General features: G+C 34.3%; 1 protein-coding gene across 1 annotated transcript in view; it reads left to right on the top strand.

The window, feature by feature from the left end:
- The window catches only part of HDAC2 (histone deacetylase 2), a 31119-nt gene extending 9848 nt beyond the window's left edge, over window positions 1–21271 (top strand). Inside the window, exons 2-14 of the mRNA XM_054491171.1 lie at window positions 1738–1850; window positions 3185–3302; window positions 5281–5355; window positions 5826–5964; window positions 8565–8706; window positions 12737–12829; window positions 12916–13024; window positions 15857–15997; window positions 16531–16639; window positions 17589–17719; window positions 18493–18648; window positions 20225–20282; window positions 20900–21271. Of these exons, the coding sequence (XP_054347146.1) occupies window positions 1738–1850; window positions 3185–3302; window positions 5281–5355; window positions 5826–5964; window positions 8565–8706; window positions 12737–12829; window positions 12916–13024; window positions 15857–15997; window positions 16531–16639; window positions 17589–17719; window positions 18493–18648; window positions 20225–20282; window positions 20900–20930 (1415 nt within the window). The 3' untranslated portion in view covers window positions 20931–21271. The remainder of the gene's footprint in view (window positions 1–1737; window positions 1851–3184; window positions 3303–5280; window positions 5356–5825; window positions 5965–8564; window positions 8707–12736; window positions 12830–12915; window positions 13025–15856; window positions 15998–16530; window positions 16640–17588; window positions 17720–18492; window positions 18649–20224; window positions 20283–20899) is intronic.
- Window positions 21272–21758: the final 487 nt, after the last annotated feature.

Genomic DNA, 21758 nt, shown 5'->3' with positions numbered 1-21758 from the left:
TGCCTTCCCTTGTATTAACTTAATTACATGATGCTTTATAATAACACTAGTGGGTTTTCCACATCTAAGAAATGATGAGACCAGGCTGCTTTCAAGGAACTATATATCCCTTGTATTGTCACCATGTAAGGTAGAGCTTTATGGTAGATTCTTTCTTAATAGGTAGTTTATTTTCTGCAATCATAGCCTCTTAATTGTAATTGCAGAGGAATGTTGCAAAGGGCCATGGCCCTGCTTTGCTAAACTCTATATTGTTTCTTAGCCTTGTTGGCACCTGCATTAAAAAGGTGGCTTTCCCTTTAAAATACTTTGTGTATATGAATTGTTTGCAGAAGAGAGCTGTGTTGAAAATGAAGTTAAGTAAAATTAGAGGTGTGATACCAACAAAATCAAGTATTTGTGTTATTAGAAGCATGGATTTTGTAAAAGCTGATTGTTTATCCTGGACTGTTATCAAATATGTAGAAGAGAGGACAAAAAAGTTTTTGGGGTTGTTTCCATTAAACAAAAGGTGTATTTAGGGAGGACTTTGAAAGATTTAGTGGAGAAATTGCATTCTTTATCCTAGCTTTTATTGTAATATATAAACATATGTTGAAATGATAGACTTCAAACCATTAAAATAGCTTGACTGTCCTGACCCTGTGGGGGATTAGTTCCAAGACCTCCACAGGTAGCAAAATTCATGAATGTTTAAGTTCCTTAAATAAACTGGTATAGTATTTTCACGTAACCTATGTATATCCTCCCTTACACTTTAAATCATCTCTAGATTACTCATAATACCTAATACAATGCAAATGCAGTGTAAATAGTTGTTACACTGTATGATTTAGGGGAAGATTACAAGGAAAAAAGTCTATACGTGTTTCTAACAGACACCACCATCTATTTTTTAAAAATATTTTCAGTCCGCAGTTGGTTGAATCCACAGATACAGAGGGTTGACTTTATATATTTAAGAGGCTTCTTGTTATTTACTATTATAGGAAACACTGGAGCTTTACCTAAAAGTATTAATTTCATTGAAATTTAGTTGAAAATCTGTGATTTTGGTGTTATTTTCTCTTTTTTAAATCTTATGCATAAGTTTAAAGACATTGTGATATAAGATGCCTTTTAAGAAGACAGGCTAGGAATTACAACTTTTTAGTCATGAAGAATGAGACAGTATTTTTATTACCTTGAAAAATGTCATGCTGTGTCTTAGCGGAGTAAAACCTCATTTAGGACCTAAATTTCAGTTACCAAAACTTCCCTGATGGGCTTTAATATGGACACAGTATGTTTTAACATGCAAAACGCCAATTATGAGATTTCTGAAATGCCAGCAAATCATCCAAGAGGCAGTATTTGCTGAAAAAAATTTAAATCATACCAATAAAACTCAGAGAACTTAAAAGCATGTGAATTTGCCAGAGAATACAGAAAGCAGGCATCGTTTCAAGGAACAGAAATTTTAAAAATTGGGGGTAACTAAAAATCAGAAAAGCTTGCTTTCCTTAATCTACAAATAAATATAGTGTGTAATAATGGAGTCTTCAGCTGGTAAAAGTGTGCGTAGCGTCTTGGTCATCTGATACAGTTTGAAAGTTGCAAAATAAATCTAAGTTACTAAGATTTTAAATAAATTTTGTTAAGTAGTAAATGCCTTCTAATGATAGACATACATAAATTCAAATAGTTCATGGAGGGTCTCTTGTCTGTATTGTTTAGTTTGTGTCTTTTCTATTTTAGGTGATATTGGAAATTATTATTATGGACAGGGTCATCCCATGAAGCCTCATAGAATCCGCATGACCCATAACTTGCTGTTAAATTATGGCTTATACAGAAAAATGGAAATATATGTGAGTATTCTTTTTAATACATATTCAGCACTGATCTTTTTTCTTTTTTTTATTTTTTTTTAGCTACGGTGAAACTTTGTCTATTATTCCCCTTTTGAGGGCATTTAGCAGATGAAAAGATCTGGAAGAAAACAAACTTCTTTTTTCGTTTTACTCTTAGGAGATGAATAAGAATGAGAGCTATACCCTCTTTTTCCTTTTCCTTTAACCATTTAAAAAAGTTCCTCCTACCCTAGGCTTTCATGTTTCTAGAGAACAACTCAGATAGCATATTAACTATTTTTATTACAATCATTGGTAACCTGCCTATGCTGCTGAAAAAACTCCTCTTTTTGTTTTGTTCTTAAAAGATGTATAAGAATGGGCACTATAGCTTTTTTTTTCTATCTTCTTTTAACCATTTAAAAAAGTTACCCCCTACCCTAGACTTTCATGTTTCTGGAGAACAACTCAGTATAGCAACAACTCAGTGTAGCATATTAAGTATTTTTTTTTTTTTTACAATAATTGTTAATCTGCCTGTGCTGCTGAAAAGAGTTGACATGGGACTGTTACAAAATAATAACACATAAAATTAATCCCACAAACATTTGCAGGGCATATAATGCATATGGAATACTGTGTTAGTGTGGCCAAGCGTAGTACAGATAACACAAGTGCAACAGCTGCCTTAATGTTTTTGTAGATAAAGATGAGGGTATGTATAAACAAATACAGAAACAACAATTAGCTATTTGGGGAGAAAAGAAATATTTAAAACAATTAATGCTAGGCAATATATGTGAATATGTGAATTATTTTCAGTTACATGTAGGCATTTAGAGAAGAGGGGAAGTTAGAATAAGACTCAATCTGGAAGTCTTGTGGAAGAATTGTGTCATACGTGAAATTGAGCTCTTTGGAACAAGGAAGATTAGGATAGAAAAAAGGACGAGAGGTCATGAACAAAGATTTAGAATTGAAAACTCTCTTTTAGTGAGTGATTTCATTGATGAAATCACTGGATGTTTTATCATGGAAAAGGAGAGAAAGTAGAGTTTATGAACATATGGATTTGACTTTTTACTCGAACTGTTTCCACTAAAATAAGGAGTGATTAAATCATAGTTGATATGCCTGTGTAATGCTTTTAAAGGAGTTTGAATTAGTTTTGAAATTGATTACTGTTTTCTAAAACACATGTATAAGTTTGGGTTAGTTTTGGAATTTATATATTTTGTTCTGGTAGACTTAGTTCTTTTGAGGGGACCAATAGGGGAATTTGTATATTTGTTTGATAATACTGATATAACCGGTTGTAATTCCACAGTTCTGACATTTATTTCTCTTCACAGAGGCCCCATAAAGCCACTGCCGAAGAAATGACAAAATATCACAGTGATGAGTATATCAAATTTCTACGGTCAATAAGACCTGATAACATGTCTGAGTATAGTAAGCAGATGCAGAGATGTACGTTTCTAAGTAAAAAGTAGTTTTGCATTGATAAATGTAAATTAGTATTTTTAGGAGCTTAGAATGACCTAAATCTGAATATTTTTCCTGTTGGTCTAATATGTTACAATTATTTACTGATTTGAAAGGTCATTGTAACACTACTAAAGCTACTTAAGAAAAAAGCAAACCTATCTGAAGCTTATTGGTTCGTGAAACTGCTGTTTGGGTATTCTTCTACTCCTAGTTTGCTCCCCTGATAACTTTGGGTTAATACATATTGGTAGGGAGACCTCACTCCCTTAGTCCCTTGCTTCAAAAAACAAAAACAAGATTACACTTTGATTAGCCTTAGCTTGGCATGTACATATCTCTTGTCTTCTCTTTGTGTACTTCAGTTAACCTGGACTATAATACACATCTCTTTTTCTTTGTTAAGATATTAGTGAAGCTTTTGATTCTACGTAATGTTCTCTTGTACAGGTTAAAAGTATTTTATTTTTAGAGATTGGTAACAAATTGGCTTGAAGGTAGAATGCAAAAGTCAACCTAAAATTATTGGAACAGTATCTTTTAAAGCTTGATACCAAAGTTCATTCTCATTAGTGTTTGTATTGACTGACTTCAGTGATGATTATAATACTAAATTAGTGTAGGTGCTAGACATCTCATATTTACCTCATACACATTTCTACCGTATCTTGTTTGATTTGTTATAATGCTACAATGTAACTAGAACATGTAATATTTAATTATTTTTTTTTTTTCAAGGAAGATTCCAACTTAGATGCAAAAAAGGCATGAGTAGCCCTTGGGCAAACAACATAATAGGATTGATTTTAAACCCACATAATAATGAGTTCTATTAAGCTTATGATCCTGGCCAGGTGTGGTGGCTCATGCCTGTAATCCCAGCACTTTGGGAGGTCGAGGTGAGTGGATTACCTGAGGTCAGGAGTTTGAAACCAGCCTGGCCAACATGGCAAAACCCTGTCTCTATTAAAAAAATACAGAAAATTAGCTGGGTGTGGTGGCGCGTGCCTGTAATCCCGCTACTCAGTAGGCTGAGACAGGAGAATTGCTTGCTTGAACCCCAGAGGTGGAGGTTGCAGTGAGCCAAGCTCACGCCATTGCACTCCAGCCTGGGCGACAGAATGAGACTCTGTCTCAAAAAAAAAAAAAAAAAAAAAAAAAATTATGATCTCTCTGAGCAGTAAGAAACTAAAATTCATTTCTTATAGTGCTTGTGACTTAAGGATGTACAAAGATAATGTATAAAACAAGGACCCTTATTCTTAAAGAGGTTACAATTCAAGGTCATAGGGAAAGACTAAGAAAGGGTTACATACATCTGCCATATCCTTTCATTCTCTCAGTACTAAGGAACTAAATGTGTGATGTTGTGTCGTTTATCTGTATATGTTTTTTCCTTGTTGTCTTTAGTATCCTTCTATATTTTGGCTCACATGAACCTAGTTAATTCTTACCAACTTTCAAGATCAAGATTAGCCATGGGAATAGGCAACCAGCTGTTACATCTTTTTGATTTAGTAACTTACTGACATGCATTTCAAAGTTAACGGATATTATAGGTATTTAAGGAGTTTTAAAGAAAGTAAATTATAAAGCAATCGAAGTTACTTTTAGAATGTTAACGTATTGTAATGTTAAGGGGAAAGGCCTAGAAAATTTAAGCCTGTGTTTTAATTAAATAAGAACTGTTGTGCTTGGACAACTATTGAGTTCTTGTTAATAGACCAGAAATATTCCACAGATAATCCTGATAAGATTTGATGATCTTTCACAGATAACACTTTAATTACCTTGGATAAAACAATAAATATATTTTGAAGTTGGAAACTTTATATTATACTGTGAAGTGTATGTTTGATGATTGCATTAAGCAAAAAAGTATTTGTAGGAAATAGTTTTTGTAAGAAAAGGCTTTCATTAATTTGCAGAGTGTGTTGAAATTAATGAAATCCATCTTCCACAGTTAATGTTGGAGAAGATTGTCCAGTGTTTGATGGACTCTTTGAGTTTTGTCAGCTCTCAACTGGCGGTTCAGTTGGTAAGTGCTAATGCAATCAGATTTAAAAGTTGATCTCAACTGGGTGTGTTATCTTTCGGTTATTTGTGCAAAACAGAAGTTTTAATGATTGTGAATTTTGATAACAAAAGGAAATCAGTATGTTTATAGTAAAGTACAATTTACTTTCAAACCTCTATGTTTTATGACTGTGACTTAAACACTTTTTAAACTTATTTTCACTTGGAGACTTCTTTCATTCCCCTTGTTTTCTAGGTATCATTGTTACTATCACTTTCCCCATAAACCATTATTTAATTTCAGGTCGCAGCTCTAGGAGAATATTTTTCTAAGGAGTAACTCCTAACTATTCGTGTTATAGATGATTTTTGTTAACTTTTATGATTTTAAGATCTTGCTTATGCATGGCATACACTTGTAGTGTTTTTGTCTCATTGTACTAATTTTTTATGATAAATGTTTGAAAGATCTATCTTGTTTCTACTTCTTAGCTGGAGCTGTGAAGTTAAACCGACAACAGACTGATATGGCTGTTAATTGGGCTGGAGGATTACATCATGCTAAGAAATCAGAAGCATCAGGATTCTGTTACGTTAATGATATTGTGCTTGCCATCCTTGAATTACTAAAGTATGTTGTTAATTTATACTGATACTCTTTTCAGTGATAAAATGTTTTCATTAAAACACAATAAATAAAAGTCTATGGCTTTAAAAAATATTAGGTAAACCATAGGTTGAAATAGTTAATGGTGAATTTTCTGTGAATTCATTACAAAACAATGAAGAAATGCAGGAAATTGGCCGAATTCTTCAATTATTAAGAGTTAGAAGTGTGGCCAGGCACTATGGCCCCCAGGCCTGTAATCCCTCCACTTTGGGAGGCTGAGGTGGGTGGATCTCTTGAGCCCAGGAGTTTGAGACCAGGCTGGGCAACATGGCAAAACCCCATCTCTGCAGAAAGAAAATTAGCCAGATGTGGTGGCATGCATCTGTAGTCCCAACTACCCAGGAGGCTGAGGTGGGAGTACCTGAACCCAGGAAGTTGAGTCTGCAGGAAGCCATGTTCCTGCCACTACACTCTAGCCTGGGCAACAGTGTGAGACCCTGCCTTAAAAAAAGAATTAGAAGTGTATAAAAGGCCAGTGCTGTGGCTCATGCCTGTAATCCCAGCACTTTGGGAGGACGCGGTGGGTGGATCACGAGGTCAGGGGCTCGAGACCAGCCTGACCAACATGATGAAACCCCGTCCTACTAAAAATACAAAAATTAGCCGGGCTTGGTGGCGTGCACCTGTTGTAATCCCAGCTACTCAGGAGGCTGAGGCAGGAGAATTGCTTGAACCTGGGAGGTGGAGGTTGCAGTGAGCTGAGATCTCACCATTGCAGTCCAGCCTGGGCTACAGAGTGAGACTCCATCTCAAAAACAAAAAGAACTAGAAGTGTATATAAATGTCAAAACTCCCATTAAATACCCTTTTTTAAAAGTAGTTTGGCAATTTTCATTTTAGTTAGTTTCAACTAGTAAAAAATGACAATGACCTTGGAAGTTTATATTCTAGTATTTTGTAAGTTTTAAACTGAAGAAAAAAATTTGAAACCAGTGTTAAAGGAAATTTGTTTACCTATTGAGTTAGTCTAACTGCCTAGCTTCCATATCTGAATGAGGCTTTGTTCTCTACTGATGGATATAAAATTATCTCTGAGATGTTGAAGGAGTTATTTTTCCTTATCTGTGGCTGCAGTTTGAGAGAGAGATCTATAGAGGTACTTATGAATTTGGACGTTTGCAATGTTAGTTATTTTTTGCCATCAGTTATGACACATCTTAGCAGATTCTACTTTATATTATACTGAGCTAGTGTTTTTTGCTTGTAGTTATTCAATGCATGCTATCCATAGAGGCTGATTTTTCAGTCAACTTAAAATTGATACTGACTCCTCAAATAAACGGTAATTGAGCAGTATCAGTGTAACATCTTGCCTACTCATCAGGAGCAAAGGAAAATCGTTTGCAATCATTTGCCTTGTTTTTTAATTGACTGTTGATGTTGGTTCCAGTGTCTTCACCTCTTTGAGCAAGTTCTTGCCCACTCAGCTAATAGTTTTAAACAACTTTAATTTCTCTGGACACATTTTTTTGGGTGGTGTAATCAAACATGATTTAATTAATTGACTTAGTGCACAGCTTTCCTTGCTAGCTAACACATGAGCCACTCAGAAACTTTACCTTGATCACAGCCTCATTTCTGTTTTTTTAATTTTGTGAAGAAATTTTGCTATACTATGATATGCTGTTTATAGTCTTACGAGAATATTCTTATGAGTGCTTAGTCTGGAAATATCAATTTACATTGTATTGTTTTATTTAGCACAGCAATGGCACCATTCCATAATAAATACAATGCTTTGCCATCTAATAATATCTCACTTCACTGTACTTCAAAAGGATGACATGAGAAGTCCATTTTCCCCTTATTTTGACATGAGTATGCACTGATAACAAAATGTCATGACATGGGGATTCATGTGACTCCTAAACTGTGTTTGAGTTACAACTGTGTCACTAATCTGTGGTGCTCCAAGCACCAGTTTGAAGTCATGAGAGTACCACATGTAGCCTCTGTCACAGCTAATCAATTCTGCAGTTCAAATGAAGCCATAGGTAATAAGCAATTGAGCATGGCCGTCTTTCAGTAAAACTTTTTTTATGGACACTGAAATTTGAATTTTTTATAATTGTCACACGTCAGAAAATACTCTTGTTTTGGTTTTGTTTTTAAACCATTTAAAAAATATAAAAACTTCTCAGTTCAAAGCTGAAAAAAGAGGCAATTGGCCAAATTTGGGCCATGGGCCATAGTTAGCCAATCCCTATTTTATACTATTGAAGATTTACTACAGAGGTGTTTTAATTAACAATCTTGAGTATGGTATAATCTTCAGTTTTTAATATATTAGAAATATGTGCTATGTTTTTGAAGCATGTAGAATAGAACAAATTTCACAAAGAGTGAATATATATTTTTTAACCTACATTGGGCCACAAGTGGGTATTTAAAGGCCTGAGGCTCAAACCTCAGATATTTGAATAACCTTTTAGGCTGAATGTAAAAGGTGATTAAACATTCTGGAATGCAAGAGCTCAAAAATGGGTTTCCTGAATTTGTGGTGCTTCTTCCCATCTTAGAACCTTTAAAGGAAAAACCAAAACTTATGGATTTGTTTTCAGGTATCATCAGAGAGTCTTATATATTGATATAGATATTCATCATGGTGATGGTGTTGAAGAAGCTTTTTATACAACAGATCGTGTAATGACGGTATCATTCCATAAATATGGGGAATACTTTCCTGGCACAGGAGACTTGAGGGTAAGACTAAATTCTGTCTGAATAAATATTGTGAGATGAACCTAGGAGATCAGTAATCCTATACTTGAAGTAGTATTTTTCCTGAGTTAATAATTTTAAACTTGTATGCAGAATTGAATTACTACGTATGCAGTAACATTTGCTAGAATTCATTGTTGCTGACTATGAGCAAAAATTTAGTGAGAACTTAAGGACTATTTTTTTCTCAGCTGTTTTCTTTGGTTGAATAAATGTTTTTGAATATCCACAAGGCATGAAGCCCTTCTCTTGATGTTCAGTTTGAATCTTCAAAACTACCTGATGGTAGCCTACGTTGCTATTGATTGTAAAGAATGGTGGAATAAAATAGACAAGGTCTTTTTAGGTTCTTCTGCTCCTCTCTTTTGTGATTGGTCTTGATTTTTAGCAGATCTAATTTTAGTCTTTTTTTTTCTTTAAGCTTCTAAAATTGGTAATGTATTTAGGTAGAGAAAGAATACCATAGTGTAGCCTTGGCTGCCTGTTACATTAAGTGTATTTCTATTTTATTTGTTATCTTTTTCCATTTGATGCTCTTGTCTTTTATGACTCTGAAAACCACTGGTCAAATCCTATTTCTATAAGCTCATTGAAGGTTTTTTGCCTCACTACACTTTTTTTGAACCTAACTATACGCATATTGAAATTTATTCAGTAATTTAAACAGCTGTTTTTAGTTCAGCCTGGATTATATGGGAGATGTATCTTATATGGCATTGAACAAAGTTTTAAACAATTTTATTAAGGTTATTTTTCACATCTGTGGTATATCATTACAGTTTAGCAACCAAAGTTTAAAGAGTTGCTGTAAGGTATTCTTAAGCTGTATGGCTTTTCTTTATTAGACCACAGTGTGATACTTGCTCAGTAAACTCTTTGAGTAAAAGAGTTACCTTACTAAAACTTTTCCATACTTACAAATGGGTGGGAGGTCAAATGTTTGGTTTGAGTTTAAATTATTTGGCTTTTAAAATTGCAGATTTGTCATTTCAATTCCTTGCCAGTAAACTCCTTCAATTTCTCCCTTTCCCCACCTGGTCTTATCTTACAGACCAGTTGTTCTCAAACAGTGGCCCCTAAACTGAGGAAAGCAGATCAGCATCACCTGGGAACTTGTTAGAAATACGCATTCTTAGAGCCCAGAAACTCTGGGTGATTCTCCACCTTAAAGTTTGAGAACCACTGCTGTAAACCAATAGAATACATTTGTCAACAACCATTACATCCTAGTGGAAGTCAAGCAAAAGTCTTCTCTGTTTTAAGCTTAAAGAATAAGACAGTATCTTTGCAGTGTGATCCTAGTTTATCTCAAAAGTGGAAAATGGAAGCTTCATTTAATTTCTGACAGGTGGATGTCACTATGGTCTCATCTCAGTTATTATTCATAATTCTTACAGTTTGAAGTTTTTAAAAATATTAGAGAATGCTGTTTTAGAAAGATTTGAGAATGGCTTTCAACATCTCTTTTTCTCACTTAAGATTTTACAATCGCTGGGCCAGGCACGGTGGCTCACGCCTGTAATCCCAGCACTTTGGGAGGCTGAAGCGGGAGGATCACGAGGTCAGGAGATCGAGACCATCCTGGCTAACACGGTGAAACCCCGTCTCCACTAAAAATACAAAAAATTAGCCGGGCGTGGTGGTGGGCGCTTGTAGTCCCAGCTACTGGGGAGGCTGAGGCAGGAGAATGGCATGAACCCGGGAGGCGGAGCTTGCTGTGAGCCGAGATCACTCCACTGCACTCCAGCCTGGGCGACAGAGCAAGACTCTGCCTAAAAAAAAAAAAAAAAAAAAGATTTTACAATCGCTGATGTTTTAAGGATAACATTTGAATATTTTAAGCATGTCCCCATAACTTTGTGAGAGAATTAAAATCAGTCATTACATTATATGTACAGCTGTATTTGGACTTTCTGTGTAATTCGTGTGTATCTTTGGATGTTAATTTAATAAACACTCCTTTTTCTGCCTAATTCATTCTCATGCTGAAAAGAAGGCTACTCTGAGCTTAGCTCATTATTGAAACTGTTTGCTTTAATTCAAGTAGTCTAGTGGAAGAAAGAAAGGTGGCATAGTAGCAGTTGCAGAATGAGACCTGGAAGAGAGAAAGCTATGTCTAACAAGGGCAGCAACTCTGAGTTGCCAGCTAGTTAGTAGCAGTTAGGATGAGAAGTGCTGACCAACTTTTCTGTATTCTGAAATCTTAGGGTCAAAATATAGTTCATCTGTGTTTTAACTGTGCAGTAGGACTGTAAAGTTTTCACAATACTTTGGCTTTTCCATATTTGTATGGTTTGTATTTAGTTAATAAATGTTAATAAAAATTTAGACTTCAAGAAAAATTGGGAGAGGGGGTGTGTCATTTTGCTTGCTTTCTCCTCGTTGGATGTTGGGTCTCATAGCTCTAATATTGAGGGTAAATTTTGCTTTTGTAAAACTGGACTGAAGCTAAGATCATTCCATGAGAGGTTCAGGAAGAACTTGCACAAGTGCTAGTAATTCTAAAAATTCATGAATCTTCAGACATTATAATTTAACGCACATAAGAATTAGGCACCCCCATCCCCCACCCCCCCCCACCCCAGCCAGGCGCAGTGGCTCATGCCTGTAATCCCAGCAGTTTGGGAGGCTGAGTCGAGTAGATTACCTGAGGTCGAGAGTTCGAGACCAGCCTGACCAATGTGGTGAAACCCCGTCTCTACTTAAAATGCAAAAAAATTAGCTAGGTGTGGTGGCGTGCACCTGTAGTCCCAGCAACTCAGGAGGCCGAGACAGGAGAATTGTTTGAACCTAGGAGGCGATCTTGGCTCACTGGAGTGCAGTGAGCCAAGATCATGCCACTGCACTCCATCCTGGGCGACAGAGCAGGACTCCATCTCAAAAAAAAAAAAAAAAAAAAAAAAAAAGAGCCACGCCCCAATCGTTTGGTATTGCAGTTAAAATACTATTTTGTAGTAATTTCTGTACTATACAGTATCTTCTAGGAATACGTATACACACACAGAAATGCATATGCACACCTACAAATGCATAACATATACAAATAAATAAGTATATATAATATGTGTATATATCATTTAAGAGTATATGTAGCTGGAACCTTTGCGTCTTTTGAGAGAGATTAATGCCTGGAGTGGTACTCATTCAACAAGTAGGAACAAAATTTGTTTGAAGTCCAATTAAAAACAAATCTGAGGCTGAGCGCGATGGCTCACGCCTGTAATCCCAGCACCTTGAGGGGCCGAGGTGGGTGGATCACCTAGGTTGGGAGTTCGAGACCAGCTTGTTGAACATGGAGAAACCCTGTCTCTACTAAAAATATAAAATAAGCCTGGCATGGTGGCACATGCCTGTAATCCCAGCCACTCGGGAGGCTGAGGCAGGAGAATTGCTTGAACCTGGGAGGCGGAGGTTGCAGTGAGCTGAGATCACGCCATTGCGCCTCCAGCCTGGGCAACAAGAGCAAAACTCCGTCTCAAAGAAAAAAAAAAAGAACAAATCTGGTGCTTTAGTCGGTAGCTGTTAAATCTTCGAGGAAGTCTGGGTCGTTCTTTCATCATAAGTAAACTCATACCAACAGATTGTGAACCACAAGAAGGATTCTGCAGATGATTGTCCTGCAGGGCTTTTTGGCTGAATTTATTTTCCACAGGTTTACTCATAAAGTTGCCTTGTCATCTTAAATATTCTGTTTATGATGGATTTTCTGGTTTAATGTAATTTCATTGCCTTTAACTTCTTATGTTAAATTTCTTTTCTCTCAAAAATAATCACTACAGATTAATTGAAAATGGTTCTTGTATGCTTTACAAGCAGTCTATAAATATTGGAGCATATACATATTTGTTGTTTATTATTTCCTTTCTCAGTTTGATTGTTCCAGTCTCAACTTCTAAGATGAATTCAAAATTGGATCCTTCATAGTCTTTCACTCTTTTCAAAATGTAGTAAACAAATGCCAAACTTTTTATTATAGAATATTCTCTAAGATCAGTTTAATTATGTATTTTAGGATATTGGTGCTGGAAAAGGCAAATACTATGCTGTCAATTTTCCAATGAGAGATGGTATAGATGATGAGTCATATGGGCAGATATTTAAGCCTGTAAGTATTATTATTTTCAAAATTGGAATGGAATTTCAGAATGTTATTGGAATGATGCTAACTAACATTTGTTACCTTGTGTGTAGATTATCTCAAAGGTGATGGAGATGTATCAACCTAGTGCTGTGGTATTACAGTGTGGTGCAGACTCATTATCTGGTGATAGACTGGGTTGTTTCAATCTAACAGTCAAAGGTAAGCATTTCAGAGGGTGGTATTTCCAGAAAAAAATGGTTTTTCTTCCACCCAAGAACTTCCCATAAAAGTTCTCATTGTAGTTTCTTGCCTGCTGTTTTAACACTGTACTCTGCATTTTTCATGGGGTTTTGTCTGTTGTATGTATGACTAGAGTTATTCTTGTTTCATTATGGCAGATTTATATATACATTTATACATGACTAGTTTTTTAAGGTTTATTGTAGTTTGAACCCAAGGCAGCTATTTTTGAATGGTTGTTGACTCAGTGTAAATAAAACTTGCATACTTTGTTACTTAATTGGATTATTTATTTCTCATTAAGGAAGAAGAGGGTTTAGCTCTCCTCACCACTTTGCCCACAACATACTTGTACCCTTCCCATATCTCTATTTTTACAAATCAGAATTTGATTGTGATACTTGGTGTTTACAGCAGCATCTTTAAACACTTTTCAGCTTATCCAGTTTTTCTTTGCCACATAATTGTTGCTGAGTTTCTCATTTGCTTAGTTTTCTCTCCACTTATTGCTAAACTACTGGTGTCTCAGTATCTTCATGTGTTCAGATTCATTGAATATTCTGTCACTTTCACCTTCTTGAAAAACAGCCTTCTCATCTGTTCATGTTTGGATGACTATCTTTGGTAGACCTGGCAGGACATATAGCTGTTCTCTGCTTTTTTTCTGTTGTATTGGTTCTCCCTGGTGGCTCTGTTCTCTGTCCTTAATTTTTTTCTCATGTTTTGGTGGAGCGCCTTCTCAAGTAGCTTCCTGATAAAAAGTGTGTGGGGGATTAGGAGTGCTGCAGTACATACTAAGTTTTGATCATGTGTTGAAATCAGCATATGATTGAAGGCTAGGCCAAAGCAAAATATCACCATTCTGGAATGAACTTCTAGGGTGTAAGAATAAATCTGAAATTTTATTTAATAAGGTATTATAACTTATATGTAGATTAGAAATGATTTTTATCATGAGTGTTTGTGTATGATTTTAGAGGTTTTTTTTCCACGTGAACTTTTAGGTAGCAAGTTGATAGTGTGCTTTGTATTCTCTAAGATGTGGAGAATTCTCAAATAGAACTTTTTCCAGAACAATTGCTGGTCTTAATGGAATTGGATAACTAAATACAGATATTAAAAGCTTATTTATTAATGTTATGATTGCTACTATACCAGCTATATTAGAATTATGGTATAATCTGTTATTCTATATTAAGTGGAATGATATTAAATTAATTGTCCCTTTGTAGGTCAACAGTGGTTGAACCGCAGTTTCATATTGTAACTTAATGTGTTAATAACCATCTTTTGCCTCAAAATGTTTATAAACTTTCTAAAATGATCTACCTAATGTACTCTTAAAAGTGTATATTAACTATCAGTTTTCCTGTTTGACTTGAAAGTCCTTAATGTTTTTGTACTTAATATTTTTTATAATCATAAACTGCAGCAGTTCACTCTTAGAAAAAAATTTACGTTGTATTTCAGCTAATAGAGTTTCAGTTGCATAAAGCGTGTAAGGATATTTGTAATTCCAAATTTTAAACTTCATTCTGAGTTTCTCTACTGCCAGCTTTGATTCAGCTTTTTCAGATCTGCTGAAGTTAGTTATCTCTTTTCCATCTCCTTGCTGCCATCAGCTATGTTCTTCTTGCTCTTGTATTCTCTCCCATTCTTCATTTTTACAAATTTTGGCCTTTAAAAAAATCGCTTTCCAGTCATTTTTGTCAAGTTTTGGGATGAAGGAAAAGTAAACATCTTTGTTTAGCCAGCTATCTTTACTTGGAAGCCTGTAAGTTAACTTTTTGTATATTTGTTTTGTCTTTAAAAATATCCAAATGGTTTTTATCTGTTATAAGAAACTTTTCTAGTAGCAGTAATAAAAATTGAGTGCTAGAATTATGTAAATCACATAGTGCAACTATTGAAGAATGCTTAATGAAAATTCCCACAGTATACAGTTACATGAAGAGAACAGATAAACTTTGTAAAATTAGCTCTGAAATGGAAGGAAATATAGAAAAACGATTTTTGAATAATGTCGTTTTTATAAGGTTAGTTTTTTCATTGTCCCTTTTTAATTTTTTCCCGAATACTCTTCAGTATGCACAAATGTCTTTTATAATTGAAGGATTTTCTTTTCTTCTTTAAAGGTTGAGTTATGTGCCTAACTGGTAATATTCCAGGAAAGGAACTTACTGGTAACTTATAAATGATTATTGAATTATGACATTTATCCACATAAAATATTTACTTTTATGTTAGGTTTACTATTAATATTAAATTTCTACACGTAGAAGTTGAAGTTTTTGAAAATATTAATAGATATTTTTAACTCTTAAGTTATGAAAATTACTCAGTACCACTACCTAAAGTTAACTCAGGGTTAAACTATGTTGTTTAGCTTTCCATAATTATTTTACACATGTCCATAGGGAAAGAAATGTTAATAAAAATTAATTTAGATTATACATAATGTTTTATTGTAACCTGATTAATTTCACCATGTAACCCTACATGAACATCTTTCTATGTTAAAATAGGTGTATATTCATATTATAATCTTAATATAGTTGTGTACTTGACTTTTCCATCAGGGACACTTGCTAAAATGGCTAGTTATATCTTAATTTTTTAGTATGTATTATTGTGTAACGTGTTCGGAAAGGAGTTTTAGACTTGAAATTTTTTACATTTTTATTTGTTTTTAAAATATTTAGAAAACCCATTTTGGTTGAATAAAATTTGCACTTATTGTCTTTTTAAAATTTATTTTTCAAACTGTTGCAGTATGCAGATTTTGTTGTTACCCAAATCTTCTTGTCTTAGGTCATGCTAAATGTGTAGAAGTTGTAAAAACTTTTAACTTACCATTACTGATGCTTGGAGGAGGTGGCTACACAATCCGTAATGTTGCTCGATGTTGGACATATGAGACTGCAGTTGCCCTTGATTGTGAGATTCCCAATGGTAAGTGTTCTCATTACAATATCTTTATTACATGAACTGTCAATACAGATGCTCCTCCACTTATGTTGCAATTAGGTCCTGATAAGCCCATCATAAGTTGAAACTATGGTAAGTAGAAAATCGATATAATACACTGAACCTACCAAACATGACTTAGCCCAGCCTACTTTAAACGTGCTCAAAACAGTTAGGTTAGGCTACAGTTGAACAATATAATCTAATACTGACCCTGTTTTATAAAAATAAAATGTTGAATATTTCATGTAATTTATTTGAATACAAGACATTGAAGTTGGGACAAAAAAGCCAGAAAACTGTAAGTCAAGCTGTTGAAAGTCAGAGACTGTCTGTATGTAGAAATAGATGGATGAATGATTAGAGTAAGCACTATTCTTTATAAATAGGAGAACATTCACTTTGTGTTCACTTTTAAACATTTTCTTTGGAAATATTTCACCACCTAAATCTGGATTCTGTGCATGGATTTTTGTGAAAACTGAGCTTGTAATATGTAATTTTATTGTTTTCATTAGAGTTGCCATATAATGATTACTTTGAGTATTTTGGACCAGACTTCAAATTGCATATTAGTCCTTCAAACATGACAAACCAGAACACTCCAGAATATATGGAAAAGATAAAGTAAGAAATCATTGAATTGTTTTGATAAACATTTTATCTTGACAAAGATTTAGGATGCTTTAGAGGGCCAAGTATGATGGGTCTTTTTAACTTTATTAGATATTTTGTTTTTTTCTAAAGGATTTGAAACGTTACTGATTATTCTTTTTTTTTTTTTAAATTTTTAATTTTTTTGTCAGGATGAGGTATTGCTTGGTTGCCCAGGCTGGTCTCGAACTCCTGGCTTCAAGTGATCCTGTCACCTCTGCCTCTCAGAAGTGCTGAGCTTACAGGCATGAGCCACCATATTCAGCCATTTAATTTCTTCAGTTAATGGAAATAATATTTTTTATTAGTTGAAATGTATTTTAAAATTGCAAGGTGCACTATAAGTTATTTTCGTTGTCTGAAACATTTTGTTAAGGCTTTGTCTCCACAAGCAAAGTAGAGACATTATAGTACATAGCATGGGTTTGAGTCACCTCTGTACCACAAACAAGCTGTATGATGTTTGATAAGTTCACTTGCCTTTGTGCTTATGTTTTCTCATCATTCAAATGGCAGGCTAAAATAATGCCTCCTTGGCCAGTCAAGGTGGCTTATGCTTGTAATCCTAATGCTTTGGAAGTCCAAGGTGGGAGGATAGCTTTAGACCAGGAGTTTGTGACCAGCTTGGGCAGTATAGTGAGACCTCATCTGCAAAAAATTTAAAAATTAGCCGGGCATGGTGGCGTGCACTTGTAGACCTAACGCGCAGAGGCTGAGGCAGGAGGATTGCCAGGAGTTCAAAGCTGCAGTGAGCTATGATCTTGCCACTGCACTCTAGTCTGGGCAACAAAGAGAGACCTTTTAATTAATGTATAGGTTTAGCTAGACCAAAGATGAAATTTTTTGCTAAATATTTTCTCTTGCATGTAAGAACTGCAAAGAAATTGAATTTTGTCTAATAAACTTTGCATGTGTAATTTAGACAGCGTTTATTTGAAAATTTGCGCATGTTACCTCATGCACCTGGTGTCCAGATGCAAGCTATTCCAGAAGATGCCGTTCATGAAGACAGTGGAGATGAAGATGGAGAAGATCCAGACAAGAGAATTTCTAGTAAGATAATGCCTTTATTTTTCCAGTTTGTCAAAATGATACTTGAAATGGAAGGTTTTAGTGGCCTAAGAACTTCAATATAAAGTCATGTTCACGAGCACACTATTATTATTGTCATTTTTGCCACTTTCAGAGGTTTAGCTTCCTGATGTCTCAAAACCTGATTTGAGTGTCAGCAGTTTCAGTTTGTATGGCTGGATATACATATATGATTGAAAGTTTTCAAAAATTAGCCACTTTAGTATATTTGGAAATTAATAAGACATCTCATTTATCTAAAGTAGGGTGAACTAAATAACTAAACATCTGTTTGATTTTACAACTTGTCATTACACTTAATGTGATGATTAGATTGTAGCATAATGGTATGTGTAATGGTATAGACTGTCTAACATATTTGGTATTGGTACTTTTTTTTTGGTCTACTTCACCTCTCAGCTCTGAAATAAAATGCTACTTTTTAAGTAATGACATTATTCCCATCCCCTATTAGAAAAACACACTTTTTTCCTTCAGAGTTTCAGCATTTTTAAAGAAAAAGAGATTCCCCCAGTTTTTATTATGTGTTTTTGAGCCATTTCTTCATACATGAAAGCAAAGTTTTCAATATTTAGTAAACCATTCATTCCATTCAAATTTTAAAATCATTAGGCATGTTATCCTTTATCTTCAAATGTGGTAACTAACTGCTTAGTGCATTTGTATAAGTATGCTGTAATGATTATAAAACCTGTGACTGTTTTTGTCAAAATTTATTAAAATCTTTTGTGCAGTTCGAGCATCAGACAAGCGGATAGCTTGTGATGAAGAATTCTCAGATTCTGAGGATGAAGGAGAAGGAGGTCGAAGAAATGTGGCTGATCATAAGAAAGGAGCAAAGAAAGCTAGAATTGAAGAAGATAAGAAAGAAACAGAGGACAAAAAAGCAGGTCAGATTTGTTTCTTGGTTTGTGTTTTAATTGTAAATTTTAAAAATTGAGCTGCATTGTAATGTTTATGCTATCGAGAAGTCAGTTGCACAAGTATCAGGAGGAAGTATGCTAGGTAGGTGACTCTTTTTTCTTACATATAAGTGGTACTTAGCTCTTAAAGCTTTTATATAAATGTTATTGTTCCTGTTTGCTTTAGTAATACAGGAAACCTTATTTTCTTGATAACCTAAGTTTAAAATAGTGAACATTGCACTGTGATATAGATGGGGTAAGAAAGAGGACAAAGTAATTATGAATCTATTGGTAGTGCGTGGTCAGAACTGAACTTTTAAGGTAATTTTTAGCTACCTAAAGCTTATTTAATGGGAGAAAACACAAAGAAGAGTTACATAGACCAGTTTTGCCATTTTGAAAAAGGTCAAATAATGGATTTTGTTCAGAAATTGAAGAAAACATTAAAAACTCTGAGGAAAGCTAGGAGGGGATTTGGGACCTGGGTTAGGGGGGAAAAACATACTTTGATACATTGCCTTACTTTAAAACGCTGTGTTAGCTTTAGGCAATTGAATTTGCTACCGGAATCTGTTACCTTTCATCTGACTTCCCAGAACACTTACACATGCCTCTGCCATTTTATTTAACACATCACATTATAGCACCTCATAGGATTTTGTCTCCCTACTAGATTGAGCTGCTCATGGCTAGGGAACACAGTATCTTAAATATTTGTATTCTCAGCACTTGATGCATTTCCTAATGCAAGTAATGGTGATGAGCACACATTTTAGTTAACCTGTTAATTTTGATCCTGTAGTATGTGAAAAACTGATTTAGAGATAGGGATCCAATTTTTCCTATATCTATCAAATTAAAGTTATGTGAATAAGCCGGCTTTTTTTTTTTTTTTTTTTTTTTTTAAACTAGAGAGTTGGTAATCTATAACATCTGACACATTTAGTTCTGTTCTTTTACTTGTGGATTCACTCCTCAATAAGCTACATACAGAAATGTATAATTTTAACTTCCCAATGTATTACAATGATGGCTTCAGTCTGTATTTGTAACTGATTGACATCCAAAAATTCAAGCCATGACTGAGGTAAGAAGGACTTAACTTTAGCTGTAGGATTTTCCTAACTTTTTTTCTTTCATTTTCACTATGTCTTCTTGTCTGTTTTTGGTGTTCTCATTTTTAAAAGCTTTATCTTTTCTGTGCTTAAAAAATAAACCCTCTATTTGGTGATGAGGCTCTTCTGATAGGGCCTTGCAGTTGTTAAAATTCTTCAGCCTACAGAAAAATGAAATACTACCACAGAAAGCTTTTTTTTAATCTATAGGTCAAAACCCAGAGTTAGGGCCACCTTTTCTCCCTCCCCACCCCAATCCAGTGACTATTCATAGCTTGTACTGCCATCGTTTAGGAAACACCCAACACAAAGCTTATTTGGACCGAATTCATTAATAATAAGATTGCATAACTTTTTATATTTTAAAAATAAAGTATATTTTGAAATAATATATACATTTTATATTTCAAAATAGGTTTTAATCTTTTCCCAATCTTTATTTTTAGACGTTAAGGAAGAAGATAAATCCAAGGACAACAGTGGTGAAAAAACAGATACCAAAGGGTAAATGATGTTCCTTATCAAGTACTTTTTACATACTATAAAAATACTAAACATGTTTATTGGTGTGTGTTTGTGTACACACTTCAGAAATACTAGACTGAACCTTAGAACATCATTATGAGGTGCTCTGAATTTTAGTTTGTATTGGTACATAAGACAACATATGCCATCTTACCTATTGGTTTATCAGTATAACTAAATCAGTCAGTTTGTATTCTTGTACGTAATTTATCTGAGACCCTTTTTTGCTATTGTCTTTTATATATGCACTTAATGGTTTTCATGGTGTTCTTATTTCTGTGTACATGTTTTTTAGTGTTGTGAGATAGGTGAATTTAAGAAACAATTTTAAGTAAAAACAGTTGAGGATTTTATTGTCAGAAAGCATGTAAATGTTTGGGCACACATAATTTTGTGCCAGCCTTTACAGGATAACTTGGCATAGTTTATTAAATCACTAGAAAAATTAAGGCATTAATTACTCCAGAAACACTTAAGACATTATCAATTAATGTGTTTCTTAGCATGAGCCTACAGGACCTGATCAATATGATAGGTCAGTGCATTTAAACCAAGATCGTGCCATTTTTAATATTTCACATTGCCTCTTTTAACAGAACCAAATCAGAACAGCTCAGCAACCCCTGAATTTGACAGTCTCACCAATTTCAGAAAATCATTAAAAAGAAAATATTGAAAGGAAAATGTTTTCTTTTTGAAGACTTCTGGCTTCATTTTATACTACTTTGGCATGGACTGTATTTATTTTCAAATGGCTTTTTCATTTTTGTTTTTCTTGGCAAGTTTTATTGTGAGTTTTTCTAATTATGAAGCAAAATTTCTTTTCTCCACCATGCTTTATGTGATAGTATTTAAAATTGTTGTGAGTTATTATGTCAAAAAAACTGATCTATTAAAGAAGTAATTGGCCTTTCTGAGCTGATTTTTCCATCTTTTGTAATTATCTTTATTAAAAAATTGTACTTGGATTGTCTTTTGTCTGTTTATTACTACAATATGAAATCTTGTTTCAGTGGCTAATAACATCATTTCTGTAGACTTACAGTACACTCTAGATGAAAGATAATGATTACAGCTTGAAAGATAACTATTTGCTGTTTCTTTGGGAAGAGTATTTATAGTAATTATTACTTATTTTTGCAATAGAAATTCTACCACCTTGCCCTCTATAGCTTAGCCATTTAGTGAAGATTAACATCCCATTACAATTTATGAAATAATAATACAGACGCTGCAATTGAGATACATGAGTTCTTTGAGCTGACCCAAAGATTCTCAAAATTGAAATGGAAATTCTGAATTGAAAGAAGAAACTGACCAGAACTTGTGTTGACCAGACTTGCCTATAGTATATTGCTGGTTTAAAATGGAACCTGCTATTCAGACAAAACCTGTTTCTTTTACTGCATTTACATGGCATCCAAGTTCCATTATTATTTACATGACATCCGGGTT

The sequence above is a fragment of the Pongo pygmaeus genome, chromosome 5, assembly GCF_028885625.2.
Source record: "Pongo pygmaeus isolate AG05252 chromosome 5, NHGRI_mPonPyg2-v2.0_pri, whole genome shotgun sequence".
NCBI lineage: Eukaryota > Metazoa > Chordata > Mammalia > Primates > Hominidae > Pongo > Pongo pygmaeus.
The sequence above is the reverse complement of the archived record's forward strand: the minus strand, read 5'-3'. Positions and strand labels throughout refer to the sequence as shown.